This window comes from Salvelinus namaycush, unplaced genomic scaffold (genome assembly GCF_016432855.1).
Source record: "Salvelinus namaycush isolate Seneca unplaced genomic scaffold, SaNama_1.0 Scaffold1207, whole genome shotgun sequence".
Classification (NCBI taxonomy): Eukaryota; Metazoa; Chordata; class Actinopteri; order Salmoniformes; family Salmonidae; genus Salvelinus; species Salvelinus namaycush.
The window spans coordinates 35,220-50,278 of NW_024057906.1; the positions used below are offsets into that span (position 1 = coordinate 35,220).

At 42.1% G+C, this 15,059-nt stretch overlaps 1 protein-coding gene across 3 annotated transcripts; it reads right to left on the reverse strand.

The window, feature by feature from the left end:
* Positions 1–56: 56 nt before the first annotated feature.
* Positions 57–14,896, reverse strand: LOC120036096 (endoplasmic reticulum resident protein 44-like). 3 transcript variants are annotated; one of them, XM_038982569.1, is made up of 12 exons: positions 14,758–14,896; positions 10,809–10,881; positions 10,458–10,497; positions 10,033–10,148; positions 5,683–5,867; positions 5,217–5,332; positions 4,916–5,090; positions 3,943–4,054; positions 3,554–3,695; positions 1,684–1,786; positions 1,446–1,574; positions 57–1,374 (listed from the first exon to the last, which is right to left on the reverse strand). In XM_038982569.1, exons 1-11 carry the CDS (start codon positions 14,812–14,814, stop codon positions 1,470–1,472), a joined length of 1,224 nt encoding a protein of 407 aa, XP_038838497.1. In that variant the 5' UTR covers positions 14,815–14,896; the 3' UTR covers positions 57–1,374; positions 1,446–1,469. The 3 variants fall into 3 exon arrangements, with proteins under 3 accessions (XP_038838497.1, XP_038838496.1, XP_038838498.1); XM_038982568.1 differs by having other exon boundaries at positions 57–1,574; XM_038982570.1 differs by lacking the exons at positions 10,809–10,881; positions 14,758–14,896 and adding an exon at positions 10,787–10,805 and having other exon boundaries at positions 57–1,574.
* Positions 14,897–15,059: the final 163 nt, after the last annotated feature.

Consider the following 15,059-nt stretch of genomic DNA (forward strand, 5'->3'; position numbering starts at 1 on the left):
TGTGTGTGTCAAGAGTCTTCTCTGTAGAACTGAACAAACAGACTCAACACACAACGTCCTGTAAAATGGTTTCATTTACTTGTTTAATTTTCTCCCTCTCCGAGATGACTGATTTAGAAATGAGATTTCTCCCCCTTTAACCCTACCTCCCTCCCTCCGTGACTGGTCAGATCAGGGTACAGTTGGGTTCTAGGGAGGGACTACACACAGTACTATAAATAAACACACAACATGCGTCTCAATACTCCTCGTCTCCTTTCATTGCTCCATCTGAACTGATTTGAGTGACAGGTGAAATAAGGATACTTTCCAGGTCAGCTTCTTCCATATTGCTGTCACCTGGACTTGTTGCTAAGTGGGCATGGCCTGGCCTGTGTCAGACCAGTGCAGATAGAGAAGAAGCTACTGTAGAGGATTGAGATGCAGCCCAGAGTCTGATTTTTCTCCTTCAGTGTGAGGTTCCCCTCCTGTCCTCTAGAGCAGCAGTGTCTGACTGACACCTCTCAGCCTTTAGGAACTACCGTCTGAGTCAGTATTGCAGATCTGGGGCACGTTCAAGTACAAAAGGGAGAAAATGCTTTTCTGACTGACAATGAAAACAAACATTTAACTATTGGACAGTTTATGGTAGTACCTCCATTGTTTCTAAACATTTTGTGCATCCTGAACGTGACTTAGGTGAATAGGCTCTCTGGCCAATCAGTTGCATGAGTTTAGTACCAGGGAGAAGAAAGCTGCATCTCAATACTCTACAATGTGTTCCTTTCCTCGTCTCCTCTCATTACTCCTATTTGAAATCATAGGATAGGTGGAAGCAGCATGGTGGATACCTGCCAGAAATATGCTTTCACGTCAGTTTAAATAAAGGAAAGGAGACGAGGAGGGTAAACTATTGAGATGCAGCTGAGACACTGTAGTCCTCCAGGACCAGGACCCTCTCTCACCCAAACGGGACTGAGCTGGACTACCCACAGATAAGAACCGTAATGAGACTGAAAAACCGGAGCAAGGGATCTCACTCGTCAAAAAAAGGGAAAAAAAGGGTGCTACATGTTTTTGAACCTAAAGTAATCTGTTTTTAATTTAGATCAGGATGACATAGACCAACGCTCACTCAGCACAAGCACTATTATTATTTACAAGCTCCAAAAATAAAAGTTAAAACGCTTTGCTTCTTTTTTGTCCTAATCCCCCCCCACACCATTTTCTTCTTCTGGTTTCATCCTTTTTATCTAAAATAAAAAATTGTACACGTAAGAGTTATGAAAATATAGGTTATTCCAACACGGCTGTCATGGATTTAACCTACTCTCTGGTCTTCCTTATCCTCTCTCTCCATTAAGGGTGTTGGGGGTAAGTTGGGGTGTTGCTGTCCCATCCCGCTGGCCTGTCCTGACTCTGGACACGGACTCAGGGGCATGCCATGGGGTCGTGGGTCATAGGTCAGGGTTGTGGTAAAGTCGTTGAGGTCACAGTTCATCACGGTCCCTGAGGAGTGTGTAGCGCGTCTCACTGGGGGCTAACTTCTGGAAGGAACTCTCTGGTGGGTTACTGGCCACCTCACCGATCTCCTCCTGATGAAATAACACATTTATATACACACACCTCCCTCTACTACTGCAATGACACCGTTTTATACACACATAATGACGGTGTACTAGTATGCTTGTGAGGTGTTCTGACCTGTCCAGGTGTGCTGTCTGTCGGGTCTGGGCCGTGGTGGAACTCTCTGTGTAACTTCCCAGAGTGGAGGTCCAGAACAAACTGCCTCAGCTTCCCAGGGATCCTACGCACACACATTAATATAATCATTAGGTCTACCAATGACATTACTGAAGTGTGGTTGATGACAGAAGGTCATAAACTGATATCACATCAGAGCTGGTCCCATATCAAAGCTGTCTCTGCATGTTAGAGGTGGCTGCAGACACCACACACACACACAGCTAATGAAATAATTTGATCTCGGTGACAGAGGGAGGGAGAACGCAAACACAGCCACAGACATCCAGAGGAGGAGGTAGTGAATGTGATGTAATGTAATTAGTTGAAGCGGGTGTCAGACCTCAGGGCTCTGTCTGTCTGATCACAGAGGTGATAGGGGGAGTGGTGGGGGAGGGGCTTAGATGGGGGGTAAAATAGATTAGATGAAATTACATTCGATTAGTTAACACTAATTGCACGTGCCAAGTCATGTCACATTAGCTCCGGTGTCCAGGGCCGTCAATAGAAGAATTATCTAGAAGGTGTGACATTTCTATTATAATCTGTGGACTGTGTGTGTGTGTGTGTGTGTGTGTGTGTGTGTGTGTGTGTGTGTAATGGAATGTATTATATTTGACAAATGCAGATTTTCAACATACAGATCTAAATAATCTAATGACAACAATAATGAGCCATCTCAAATACTGTCACTCAAGTCAGACACAAATGAACATTAGAAAAGCCTGGCCTCGAGGGACAACCCCTCAAGCCAATGACGAGCCTTTTGGACATCAACATTCTAACAGTCTAGTAAATACACTTCATATATGCTATCGCAAAAATAATCACTTGGTTGTGTTTATGAAGGTAACAAAATACAAAAGAAAATGCATTTCAAATAAAAACAATAGGATTGTCATTTGTTTATGTAACTGTAGACTATGTAAAAACGAAAAGACACAAACAACACAATTTAACTGTTAAAATCCATTAAATAAACACCATCACAAAGATCATTCATTATTGATTTGTTAACCCATAAGAGTCTAAGTCCTGTCTAAACTGGGGGGGGGGTTTGCACTGAATAATAATATAAAACGCAACACGTGTTGGTTCCATGAGCTGAAATAAAAGATCCCAGAAATGTTCCATACCCACAAAAAGCGTATTTCTCTCAAATGTTTTTCACAAATGTGTTTACATCCCTATTAGTGAGCATTTCTTCTTTGCCAAAATAATCCATCCACCTGACAGGCGTGGGATAACAAGAAGCTGATTAAACAGCATGATCATTACACAGGTGCACCTTGTGCTGGGTACAATAAAAGGTACAATAAAAGGCCACTGACTACAAGAAAGTCAGTTTTTCTGGTTTTAAGAAAGCAATACCAAGGATCATTTTACTATTTGAGTTTGAATTGTAAGACCCCTTGAAGTATCAAAAATATATACTTTTGGATGAACAATTAATGTCTCATGGTCTGACAAACGTTCCATAAGCCGTATCACAATTGGAGCTGCGAGCTCCACAGCCAGAGCAAATCTATCCTTTGTCTGGACAGGCCAGAAAATGTGACATGTCGCTCTCCATGTAAATGATGTGTCAGATTTCACATACTGCATGTCATCGGAGACGGCGTTCGAAGCGGGACAACCAGACCTTTCACAGAGTGCACATTAATTGATGCTGCGCCATACACAGAGCATGCTGAACACAGAAATGTCGGTTGGAACCGGTCGAGAACCACTCAAGGTGCCCTAAATAGTTGGCCAAATGGCTAAGAGGTAAAAAAAAAAAAAAAAAAATCTACCAGAGACAGGTGAAAGAAAGTAGAGAGGTTGTACTTACTCAATGTCTCTGAACTCAGGGTACACATACATGTGTCTGAAGGAGTCTATAGCAATGACAGGACAGTCTGCTGGCGTCTTCTGGATGTGCAGCAGTGGGTGACGGAACTTTTCACAGTCCGCATGCAGAAAGTTTATAGATCCTAGGCAGGAGGGGATAGTAATTAATATAATTTATATTATTTATTAAGAAGATATTACCATGACTATAATAGTACAGTTATCTAACAAATATAATGCAACTCTGTCCCTGGCTGGGATGAAACACAACACAAATAAATAGAACAAAGAGAGAGAGTAACAATGGTCCCAGCACTGAACCCTGTGGCACACCCTGTTATTTCCCCAGGTGATTGGGCCACAAACAGACTTTTAAGACAAACACACTACCTTTCTCGCTGATGAGCTGGCGTGCCACCTCGTGCTGGAACTTCTCCAAGCTCTCTGTGTCCTCCTTCACGTGAAACAGGATGAGGAATGGGATCCCCTCTTCAGTCAGCTCCTGGAACACACACACATACACACAGGGAAGAGGAAGAAGAGTGAAGGCGTCAGCATGCTTCAGTTCGTCTGGCACCGAGCCGAACCAAACGATGGGCTCGCATACTCCCTTAAAAGACCTTCGCTTGAAAAATGAGAAAAAAAGAAATAGTACTGTTTGTCCATTTTGAGACGCCCCTATACACTTCTTCAATAGTCAAAGTTAATCTAAGATAACTCAAGAAATCTGTCATTAATGTTGACATTTTTGCAGAGGAGATCATAGTTGCGCAATTTTGCATCTGACTAAGATGTTTGGTGTAGTATGAGGACGGGTCATCTCGTTGAATGACAACAGGCACTTCATTGAAGAATACCTACTGTTGACCAATCTGTGACTAGGGGGCGTAGACTTTGGCTACCGACTTCGGATTGCCTCAAGAAAAGAAATAGTGTGCCCAAAACAGCAGATAAAACCCTTGCCGGGGTCCAAAATGAACAAAAACGTCACAAAATGTAATGTATGCACAAACTGTTCAGAAACTGTTTCGGCTGGGAAGCATCCGGAAGCCTTAACGGGTCAGTGGGAGATTCAGGTGTGTGTGTCTATGCCTTGTTGTCGGCAAATGGCGTAGCTGTCGGTGGATGCCATCCCAGGCCAAGTAACAATGGGAAAAGCACACCCCTCTATTCATATGATAATGAATGAGCAAAGAGATAAGGACAGGATAACATTAGGGTGGGGCTGCTGTAGGGGAAGAAGCCAGGCCAGACCTGGAAGACGACTCCCAGCGGAGTGTAGACCGGGGCTAGCCCAAAACCTAAATGAATTAATTTAGACTGGATCAAATGGAGAGAAGAAAAAGAGGTAGAGAGAACGCACCTCTCCGTTTTCGAAGGTGATCTCGCGGACCAGAGGGACACATTTGTCCTGCGCCCAAGCGTAGGTGAGGTCAAAGTTGGTTAGTGAGCCCAGGTACACCATGTCAGGAACAGTCTCCCCCATCGGTTTATAGATCACATTATCACCACTGAACCTCTCTGTCTGGGACACGTCACTGGAGGGACAGAGGAAAGGAAAGATTAAAAGATTACTCAAATGCCAGACCAAAAACATATAAACTATATTATAAATGTTTCGTAGACCCTAAGTGCAGTGGCTGGTCTGAAGAGGCTTGACTCACCCGAAGGCAGCGAGAAACACACAGTCGTCTCGGAGGATGTTGGCCACCTTCTCAAACGTGTGGTAGTTCTCAGAATCCTTCTGATCAAAGTAACCAATAATGTTACGCCTGTCCCTCTGCAGAGAGAGAGAGACATATTTCCTGGTTCAGTACCAATTCATTTTTGAGGACAGTCATATTCAAATCTTTAGGAGGCTTTCTGTTGATAGGTCCTTGGTGTCATTGTCCCGTCAGCTGTGTTCTTTGTATCAGTTGCCCTGTATAGTTGTCTTTTTTTTCTTCTATTTGGTTTACATTTTTTACTTTTATGCACTTTGAGATTATTCTGTATAATGAAAAGCGCTGTACAAATGTAATAAATTATTATTATTATTCAATATTTAGATTAGGAATGGTCCTAGAACAGATCCCTGAGGCACACCTTTTACATTTTCAACACACTGATTTGTGTGTGCCTGATACTCACATCCACAGTGTTGCCCTCTTCCAGACTGTGTATCTCTTTAATGGGATCAACCTTCTGCTGGCGGATGAAGTCAGCGATGGCTGTGACTGACCTCTGACCCCTGTACTCCCTCTTCATCATCATCCCATTACGGAACAACTTCAACGTAGGGTACTTACTGATCCTGTACCGCTGAGCTATGTCAGCTAGAGAGACAGAGAGCGGGAGAGAGGGGTGAATAAAGACAGAGTTTAATATAGAATGAGGTAGAGGGGGAGAAAGGCGGACAAAGGAAAGGGGAATGAAGGAAAAGAGGCAGGTAGAGAAAATCAGAAAAAAGGATGGATAGAAACGGGGATGGAAAAAAGGTGAAAGAGTAAAAGACAGATAGAGGGTGTTTAAAGCTGTCTAAAGACACAGCCGTCAGTCAGCCCCTGATCCCTCAGATGAAAGCTGCCCCCCACTGAGAGTAAATATTCTCATAGTGCTGTGTGTTTGGCAGGTGTCAGTCTCACTGCAGGGTGTCTCTAAGCTCCAGTCTTCACAGGCAGCAGCAGTTTTGTCATTAGTCTTCAAACGGTTTGCAGGTCATCAATAATTCCCTTTAATTTGCTTTATCTCAAAGGATGTGCCTATCAAACGTCTGTGTGTGTGTGTGTGTGTGTGTGTGTGGGGAGTAACCGATTACAAAAAACGAACTGTAATCCGTTACCAGCTAAAATATTGTAATCAAATTACAGATTTTTGAAAAATCCTACTTCTAGGATTACTTTTAAATTCAGAAAGGATGATGACACCTTTCTGTTTTCTCAACGACATTCAAATCAGCATTGAAAAACCAGTTTAAGTTTGTTGGACCACAAATCAAAGACCACTATGATGACACACCAAATGCATTTTGATGGTTTGCAGGAAAAGAGCAGGAATAGGCTTTTGTAGCATACAGTCCTTCTAATGGTGCGACTGCAACAAAAAAATGAAGGCTTTATTAAGAGCAAGACAAAGGAGCTGATCATGAACTACAGGAAACAGAGGGCCGAGCACGCCGCCATCCACATCGACAGGGCTGTAGTGGAGCGGGTCGAGAACTTCAGGTTCCTCCACATCAATAAGGTATTAACATGGTCTACACACACCAACACAGTGGTGAAGAAGGCACAACATCGACAGGGCTGTAGTGGAGCGGGTCGAGAACTTCAGGTTCCTCCACATCAATAAGGTAATAACATGGTCTACACACACCAACACAGTGGTGAAGAAGGCACAACATCGACAGGGCTGTAGTGGAGCGGGTCGAGAGCTTCAGGTTCCTCCACATCAATAAGGTATTAACATGGTCTACACACACCAACACAGTGGTGAAGAAGGCACAACATCGACAGGGCTGTAGTGGAGCGGGTCGAGAGCTTCAGGTTCCTCCACATCAATAAGGTAATAACATGGTCTACACACACCAACACAGTGGTGAAGAAGGCACAACAACGGCTCTTCCCCCTCAGGAGGCTGAAAAGAGTCGGCATGGGCCCTCAGATCCTCAAAAAGTTATACAGTTGCACCATTGAGAGCATCTTGACTGGCTGCATCACCGCTTGGTATGGCAACTGCTTGGCATCCCACCACATGGCGCTACAGAGGGTAGTGCGTACGACCCAGTACACCATTGGGGTCGAGCTCCTTGCCATCCAGGACCTCTATACAAGGCAGTGTCAGAGGAAGGCCCTATAAAAATTCTCAAAGACTCTAGTCACCCAAATCATATACTGTTCTCTCTGCCACCGCATGGCAAACGGTACTGATGCACCAAGTCTGGAACCAACAGGACCTGAACAGCTTGTGCCCCCAAGCCATAAGACTGATCAATAGTTAACCAAATAGCTACCCGGACTATCTGCATTGACCCTTTTTGCACTAACTCTTTTGACTCACATACACTGCTGCTACTGTTTATTATATATCCTGTTGCTTAGTCACGTTACCCCTACTTATATGTACATATCTACCTCAATTACCTCGTACCCCTGGACATCCACTCAGTACTAGTACCCCGTGTATATAGCCAAGTTATCCTTACTCATTGTGTATTTATTCCTTGTGTTATTATATATGTTTTCTATTTTTGTCTCTGCATAGTTGAGAAGGGATCGTAAGTAAGCCTTTTACTGTTAGTCTATCAAGTCAAATCAAATGTTATTGGTCACATACACATGGTTAGCAGATGTTAATGTGAGTGTAGCGAAATGCTTGTGCTTCTAGTTCCGACAGTGCAGTAATATCTAACAGTAATCTAACAATTCCACAACAACTACCTAATACACACAAATGTAAAGGGATGGAATAAGAATATATACATATAAATATATGGATGAGCGATGACCGAGCGGCAAAGGGAAAGTGCAATAGATGGTATAAAATACAGTATATACATATGAGATGAGTAATGTAAGATATGTAAACATTATTAAAGTGGCATTATTAAAGTGACTAGTGATCCATTTATTAAAGTTGACAAGGATTTCAAGTCTGTATGTAGGCAGTCACTGTGTTAGTGATGGCTGTTTTAACAGTCTGATGGCCTTGAGATAGAAGCTGTTTTTCAGTCTCTCGGTCCCAGCTTTGATGCACCTTACTGACCTCGCCTTCAGGATGGTAGCGGGGTGAACAGGCAGTGGCTCTACACCTGTTGTTTACAAAAAATGTGACAAATAAAATGTGATTTTGATTTCACTGCTGTTGGCATCCAAAGATGCTACATTTGACTTGAATAAACACTTGGAGGTAAGGATGTCGTACCTCCTAGTGTTATTGATATCTACACAGCGCAATGATGTGAATCACACTGCTGCTCTCTCATTTAGCTATCCTCACGGATTGTGGTTGTTGGGGATGGCTGTGGCAAACGAACATGTGAATTTTAACCCAATAATGGTTGAATTGAAGAAGTTAAAGCTGCCTATCAATCAATGTTTTTGCGACCAGTGGACAGCCAGTGAAAAATGCGCTCTTGCAGCTGCATAGTGTGGATCAGTCTGTGGAATAAACGTTTGAGGGGGCTCCTCCATTCTAAAATCCTCCATGGTATTGTGCTCCACATGCTGTCAAAAACAAGTTTCATTTAACAAGACCACAAGTGGGGCTTTTATTGCTCTATCTAATTCATGCCGATGAAAAAAAATGTCCATAGGCCTATTGGACACATGCTCAAACCCGCACACTTCTGATCAACTTAAAGAGCTGCAAATGATATAGATATCAGAGTGTCACCAACAAAAGCTTAAACAATAGACCTATAGCAAATGATAGAGATATCAGAGTGTCACCAACAAAAGCTTAAACAATAGACCTATAGCAAATGATAGAGATATCAGAGTGTCACCAACAAAAGCTTAAACAATAGACCTATAGCAAATGATAGAGATATCAGAGTGTCACCAACAAAAGCTTAAACAATAGACCTATAGCAAATGATAGAGATATCAGAGTGTCACCAACAAAAGCTTAAACAATAGGCCTATAGCAAATGATAGAGATATCAGAGTGTCACCAACAAAAGCTTAAACAATAGACCTATAGCAAATGATAGAGATATCAGAGTGTCACCAACAAAAGCTTAAACAATAGACCTATAGCAAATGATAGAGATATCAGAGTGTCACCAACAAAAGCTTAAACAATAGGCCTATAGCAAATGATAGAGATATCAGAGTGTCACCAACAAAAGCTTAAACAATAGACCTATAGCAAATGATAGAGATATCAGAGTGTCACCAACAAAAGCTTAAACAATAGGCCTATAGCAAATGCAGCATATGTTATTCATTTTTACACACACACTTTTCGTTAGTGTTCAAAGCACGCCATTCCATGAGAGCAGAATTTCCTTTTCAACTTGAAGCAATGAGCCCAATCAGTCCTCAATGACAACAAAATCATAAACAGAGTAGGCTAATAAGTCCTTGGTTTTGGGGTCATGCTCAGGTTAAACAACAGAGTAGGCTAATAAGTCCTTGGTTTTAGGGTCATGCTCAGGTTAAACAATTTGGTTTATCTATATTGCTATATCCTATTCTTGAAGATCAAGAGAATTACATGAATTGGAATGACCGGAAATCTGACCGACTATGGATTTTAATGTAAAGATATAGCCTAATCGTATGATTATCTGTATTGAAGTAGAAAGCAATGGTTTAGAAGAAGCCTACATAACCCATAAAGTAAAATGCAACATACATTTTTTTATCTCCTCCTAACGCCTCTTAAGGGGAAAGTAACGTAAAATGAACTAAAAGTAATCAGATTACTTTACAGAGTTTAGGAAAACCAAAAGTTATGTTATGGATTAAAATCCTGTGTGTGTACGAGCGTGTCACTCACAGTGCTGATCACAGTCGACGCGCGCAAACACCACCTGAGTGACATCAGGAAACTCCTCCCTCGCGATGTTCGATGCCTCCTCAAAGATAGGCTGGAGCATCTGGCTGAATCTACACCTGGGAGGAGAGTGGGGAGAATGTGGGTATAATTTGCTTATCCAAATTAGATTTGATATTGTTACCCTTTGGAGGAACTGTCATACTGTAATTGCTTTGGCCACATTGCATTACTCTCCAGCCATGATGCCACTAAAGCATGTTGGAATTCTAATTCATTACACACACACACACACACACACACACACACACACACACACACACACACACACACACAGCAAACAACTGATGTGGACACAAAGAAAATGTATGCAAACAGACAATTGAGTAGGAGAGGACAAATGTTCACAGGAGAACTAACACACTTACCAGTCTGCATAGAAATTAACCAACGCCACTCCAGCATTGTCTGTGAGGAAAAAAACACGTTACACCCACTGTTTTACAACAACGTCAAACACACAGGAATTAAAGTACATTTACACATACTCATAGACAAGGGAGGTTCGTGGGTGAATCATTAGTGTTATTCATACAGTCAAACAGCCACGAGGCGTTGAGGAAGGAGACAACACAAGATAGGGCAATACAGGGAGAGATGATAAGAGAGAGGGAGAGAGGATGGCAAGAGGGAGGAAATGACACAGAGATGGAGAGAGAAAGAGGGATAGATGAGAACCACAGAGATGTCTCTATACCCTGTCACAGACAATGTCTTACTGAGGATGTCTTCAATGTTTCCTGTGTCTAGACTGGTAATTTCAGCCTGGCCTGGAGTGGAGAGACCAGTCACCTAGAGCCGGAGAAGAAAGGGTTAATGAGGGTGATGATATGGCTAGAACCTGTCCCTCACACAGATGTGACATGAGCCCAGTCCAAAAACAACCACTAGACAGTCAGTGTTTGCAGCGTTAACGGAGGAAGTTCTAAAGCTGCTGTCCTATTGTTTCCATGAATTCCCTTGTTGCTGTTTCCAGACCAGGCAAACAGGTGAGAAACCATCTGTCTTTCTCTTTGGCTCCCTCCCTTTCTATTATTTATTTATAATTGATCCATATGAGTCCTGTTGAGATCCAGATATCTCAGTTCTCTGATGGACGTTGACGTGGAACAGAGGACTCTGTTCTCAGGGTCAAAGTCAAACTTCCCCATGGACTAGAGCGACCAGGACAGTGTCATACACTGGACACGGAGGCAGAGAAAGAAGTAGAAGTGAGATATCACATTGCATAATATTTTCTGGTTCATATACAGTCCATGAACTAAGCAGACCAGACCCAGCTGCTATCGCATTTGTGTCTATGGGATAGCCACCCCTTAAGCAGATTGGAACTGTGACAATTTTTTCCAATGGTAAATGGCCTGAGTAAGACATCTTCATTCATCCACCATCTTTGATGGAGAGTGGTGTTACTGGAGATGCTCTACTACGCCGAGTCTCACATTCCCTGGAAGATCAAACGTAATTCTCTGTATCTCAGCAAGCATTTCCGAGTCCTATGACAGCGCAATCCAATTCTCTGCTACCACCATAACTTCACACAAAAACAGCAACAAGAGCCAGTCACTAGACTGATAGTTGAGCTTAGGACAGAAGACAGGGCTGTGGCTAGGATATAGACTGGGGCTAAGTTAAGCATGGCCTTGGACTTTCCCATGTATTAATACTAAGGGAACCCCTCTAAACCAGTGTCTCAGTAGCATCCTGTCAATGAGGACATTCAGATAACTAAGCTTTATCTAACATCAGTCGTTTGACTCATCCAAATCAGCAGGGTGTGTGTGGTGGAAGACACACCCTCTTAAGTAGCTTTCAAAGGTGTGTATTCTAAGACGAGAGACACAGACACGGTCACAGTGCCCTCCGTAGTTATTGGGACAGTGAAGCATGTTTTCTTCTTCTGGCTGTAAACTCCAACAGTTTGAAATCAAACAATGACTGTGGGGTTAAAGTGCAGATCGTGAGCTTTCATTTGAGTGTGTTTTCATCCATACTGGGTGAACCGTTTAGAAGTTACAGCACTTTTTCTACATAGTCGCCTCGCCCCCTTTTAGGGGACCAAAAGTATTGGAACAAATTCACTTATATGTGTATTAAAGTATTACAAAGTTAAGTATTTGGTCCCATATTCCTAGCACGCAATGACTACATCAAGCTTGTGACTCTACACATTTGTTGGATGCATTTGCTGTTTGTTTTGGTTGATTTTCAGATTATTTTGTGCCCAATAGAAATGAATGGTAAATAATGTAGTGTGTAATTTTGGAGTTGCTTTAATTGAAAATAAGAATAGAATATGTTTCTAAACCCTTTACATTAATGTGGATGCTACCACGATTACAGATAATCCTGAATCAATCGTGAATAATAAAATGGGTGAGAAAGTTAGACGCACAAATATCACACCCACCCCAAAATGCTAAAGTCACCCAAGTCATAGACTGTTCTGTTTTGTGGTCAGTAGTTTTGGTCAGTAGTTGTGTTGTTGTGGTCAGTAAACCTGTGGGTGGTTGTAATCAGTAGTTGTGGTCAGTAGTTGTGTGGTCCATAGTTTTGTGGTCAGTAATGGTGTGGTTGTGGTCAGTAATGGTGTGGTTGTGGTCAGTAGTTGTGTTGTTGTGGTGATACTTTGTGGGGTTCAGTAGTTGTAGTCGGTAGTTTTGGTCAGTAGTTATCAGTAGTTGTATGATTGTGGCCTGTAGTTGTGGTCAATTGTTTTGTTGTTGTGGTCAGTAGTAGTGATCAGTAGTTGTGTGGTTAAGTGCTTGTAAGTAAGAATTTCACAGTAAGGTCTACACCGGTTGTATTCGGCGCATGTCACTACGTTATATCAGCATCGAACATGTCACCCTCCCTAGGAGAGGGGGTGACCTCGACAATTTATTGTTAAAACGAGAGGCTGCCTGGATCTTTAATTTAAAGACCCTTGCTCCTCTCGGTTTCAACGTAGACTTTGATCTGAAGCCGTTCTTGTGATTTTGCTATTGTAAATGTTTTGTAGGCCTAGGTAGGCAAATTGTATCTATGATGGAATGCTATCCATTCATGTTTTTGGTATGTTATTTTTATATATGAGAATGAACCAATGATATCAGGCCACACCATGATTACAAACACCTGTGTGTGTGTCCTTTGACACTATATAAACTAGTCACCCCGCAGTGTTTGTGATTATACCCTGCTGAAGACAGTTTGTCTGTCAAAACGTTGAATATTAGGTTATTAAATTATTGCATCTGAGCTCCTAGAGTGTGCGGCTCTATTTACATTTTTTAAGTATTCGCCGCATGTGACAAATAACATTTGGGGGGACCATGTACAGAAAGTGCTGTAATTTCTCAACAGTTCACCCAATATGGATGAAAATACCCTCAAATGAAATAACCTCAAATCCAAACTTTTGGAGTGTAAAGCCAAAAGAAGAAGAAATGTTTCACTGTCCCAATAATTACAGAGGGCACTGTATATGTATGTACAGTATGCGTTTAAGGTGACAGTCAGTGTTAACAGGAGAAGCTGTCTTTACTGTGGTTTGTAATATGCACTGTAATATAGCACTTAAGAGAGAAGGCTGAGTGGTGGCGGATGTGGTTGTATGTACAAAATGTACACACACTATTTCTGGGGTCAACTAATACAGGACTAGTGGTATTATGTATAGTGAGGTCATCTCACAGCAGCCTGGCTGTGACACTCGTCTGTATGTCTGCTGGGCGACAACAGCTTCAGTTTAACAAGAGATATTTCAGTAATTAAATGTTTCCACTGTCTCTGGTTTAACTATGTGACGGTGACGAGACAGGCCTATTCCCTAAAAAAAAAAATATGAATACAGACATATTTGTAGATACTTTCTAGAGATCTTCCAGTTTCTAGATTAGAAGCCATTATAAAAGTATATGACAGTTTAAATCCCTGACTGACTGTAAAGAAAGTTTACACTGTAATAGGCCGATATCCTGAGCAGCAGAATAGAGCTTTGATCAGTTCCGGGTTGTCAGCCAATAGGAATGAGCCACAACAGAGGAATTCACCAACCGGCTCCATCATTCCGCAACACGATTATGGCTAAATTCACTAACTTGTGGTACCGTCCCACGACCTGGCTAGCTAGCTACATATGTTAGCAAGCAAGACAACTACAACATTAGCTGTTGGCTAGCTAGCTAGTTAAACAAACAGCAAATATAGCCAAGTCTGATAGCTAACGTTAGCTCACACAATCAATGATACGTGGATTTAAGATTCACCATGCATCTAGAATAAGATACTGATTTGGACTTGCACAGTCGTTAGCTAGCTAGTTAACATAACAGGGCAGAGTAAGGCAAGTGATCACAGAAAAGGAGGGTCATGACTCATGTCTCTACATTGCTAACTAACAGTTAGCTAACGTTACCAAGCTTAGCTAGCCAGCTAGCTGATCTCAATTAACCTGGTTTGCCGACTAGCTATTTTAGCCAGCTAACGTTAGCTAGGTACAGTAATGTAAAGACTATATTCATGTTCAATACATCTTTAATTTGTGATTGACAAAAGTAGCTATCACTTTGAAAAACGAATGCCCATAATTCTAATGTTAGCTAACTGTTTGTGAAACCGGACCGACCGCACTTCAAATACGAGGACGTGTAAGTTAGCTGTCGAAGCCCAATTGAAGTTCCTTACCAGCAGTATCGTGAAGAAGCCGACCTCGAGAGAGGATACTATTGGTGGTAGTTTCATTGTAGAGTTGGTTGAGGTTATGGTGTTGTTCGGTCTTCCCTGTCTCTAGACACAACTCTGCTGCTGAGGCAGGAAACGGATGGGTGACCACGGTAACGTGAGCGATCTTTCCGTGTTTAACGTTGTGGTTTATGGGAGTAGTAGTTTTGTAGTTTTCTTTAGCAATGATTCCCAATTAGGCTTAAACTACAAGTATGGCGTATTTCTTTGGAGGTTAGAAGAATTGGAAGTTGGGAGTTGTATTT

Excerpts from the sequence above, each read along its gene's own strand:
- LOC120036096 (XM_038982569.1), bottom strand. The coding sequence starts at position 14,814 with ATGAAACTACCACCAATAGTATCCTCTCTCGAGGTCGGCTTCTTCACG. Across the intron at positions 10,882-14,757 it reads GCTTCTTCACGATACTGCTG|GTGACTGGTCTCTCCACTCC; the intron begins GTAAGGAACTTC and ends CTCCGGCTCTAG. Across the intron at positions 4,055-4,915 it reads TCACCTTCGAAAACGGAGAG|GAGCTGACTGAAGAGGGGAT; the intron begins GTGCGTTCTCTC and ends TGTGTGTTCCAG.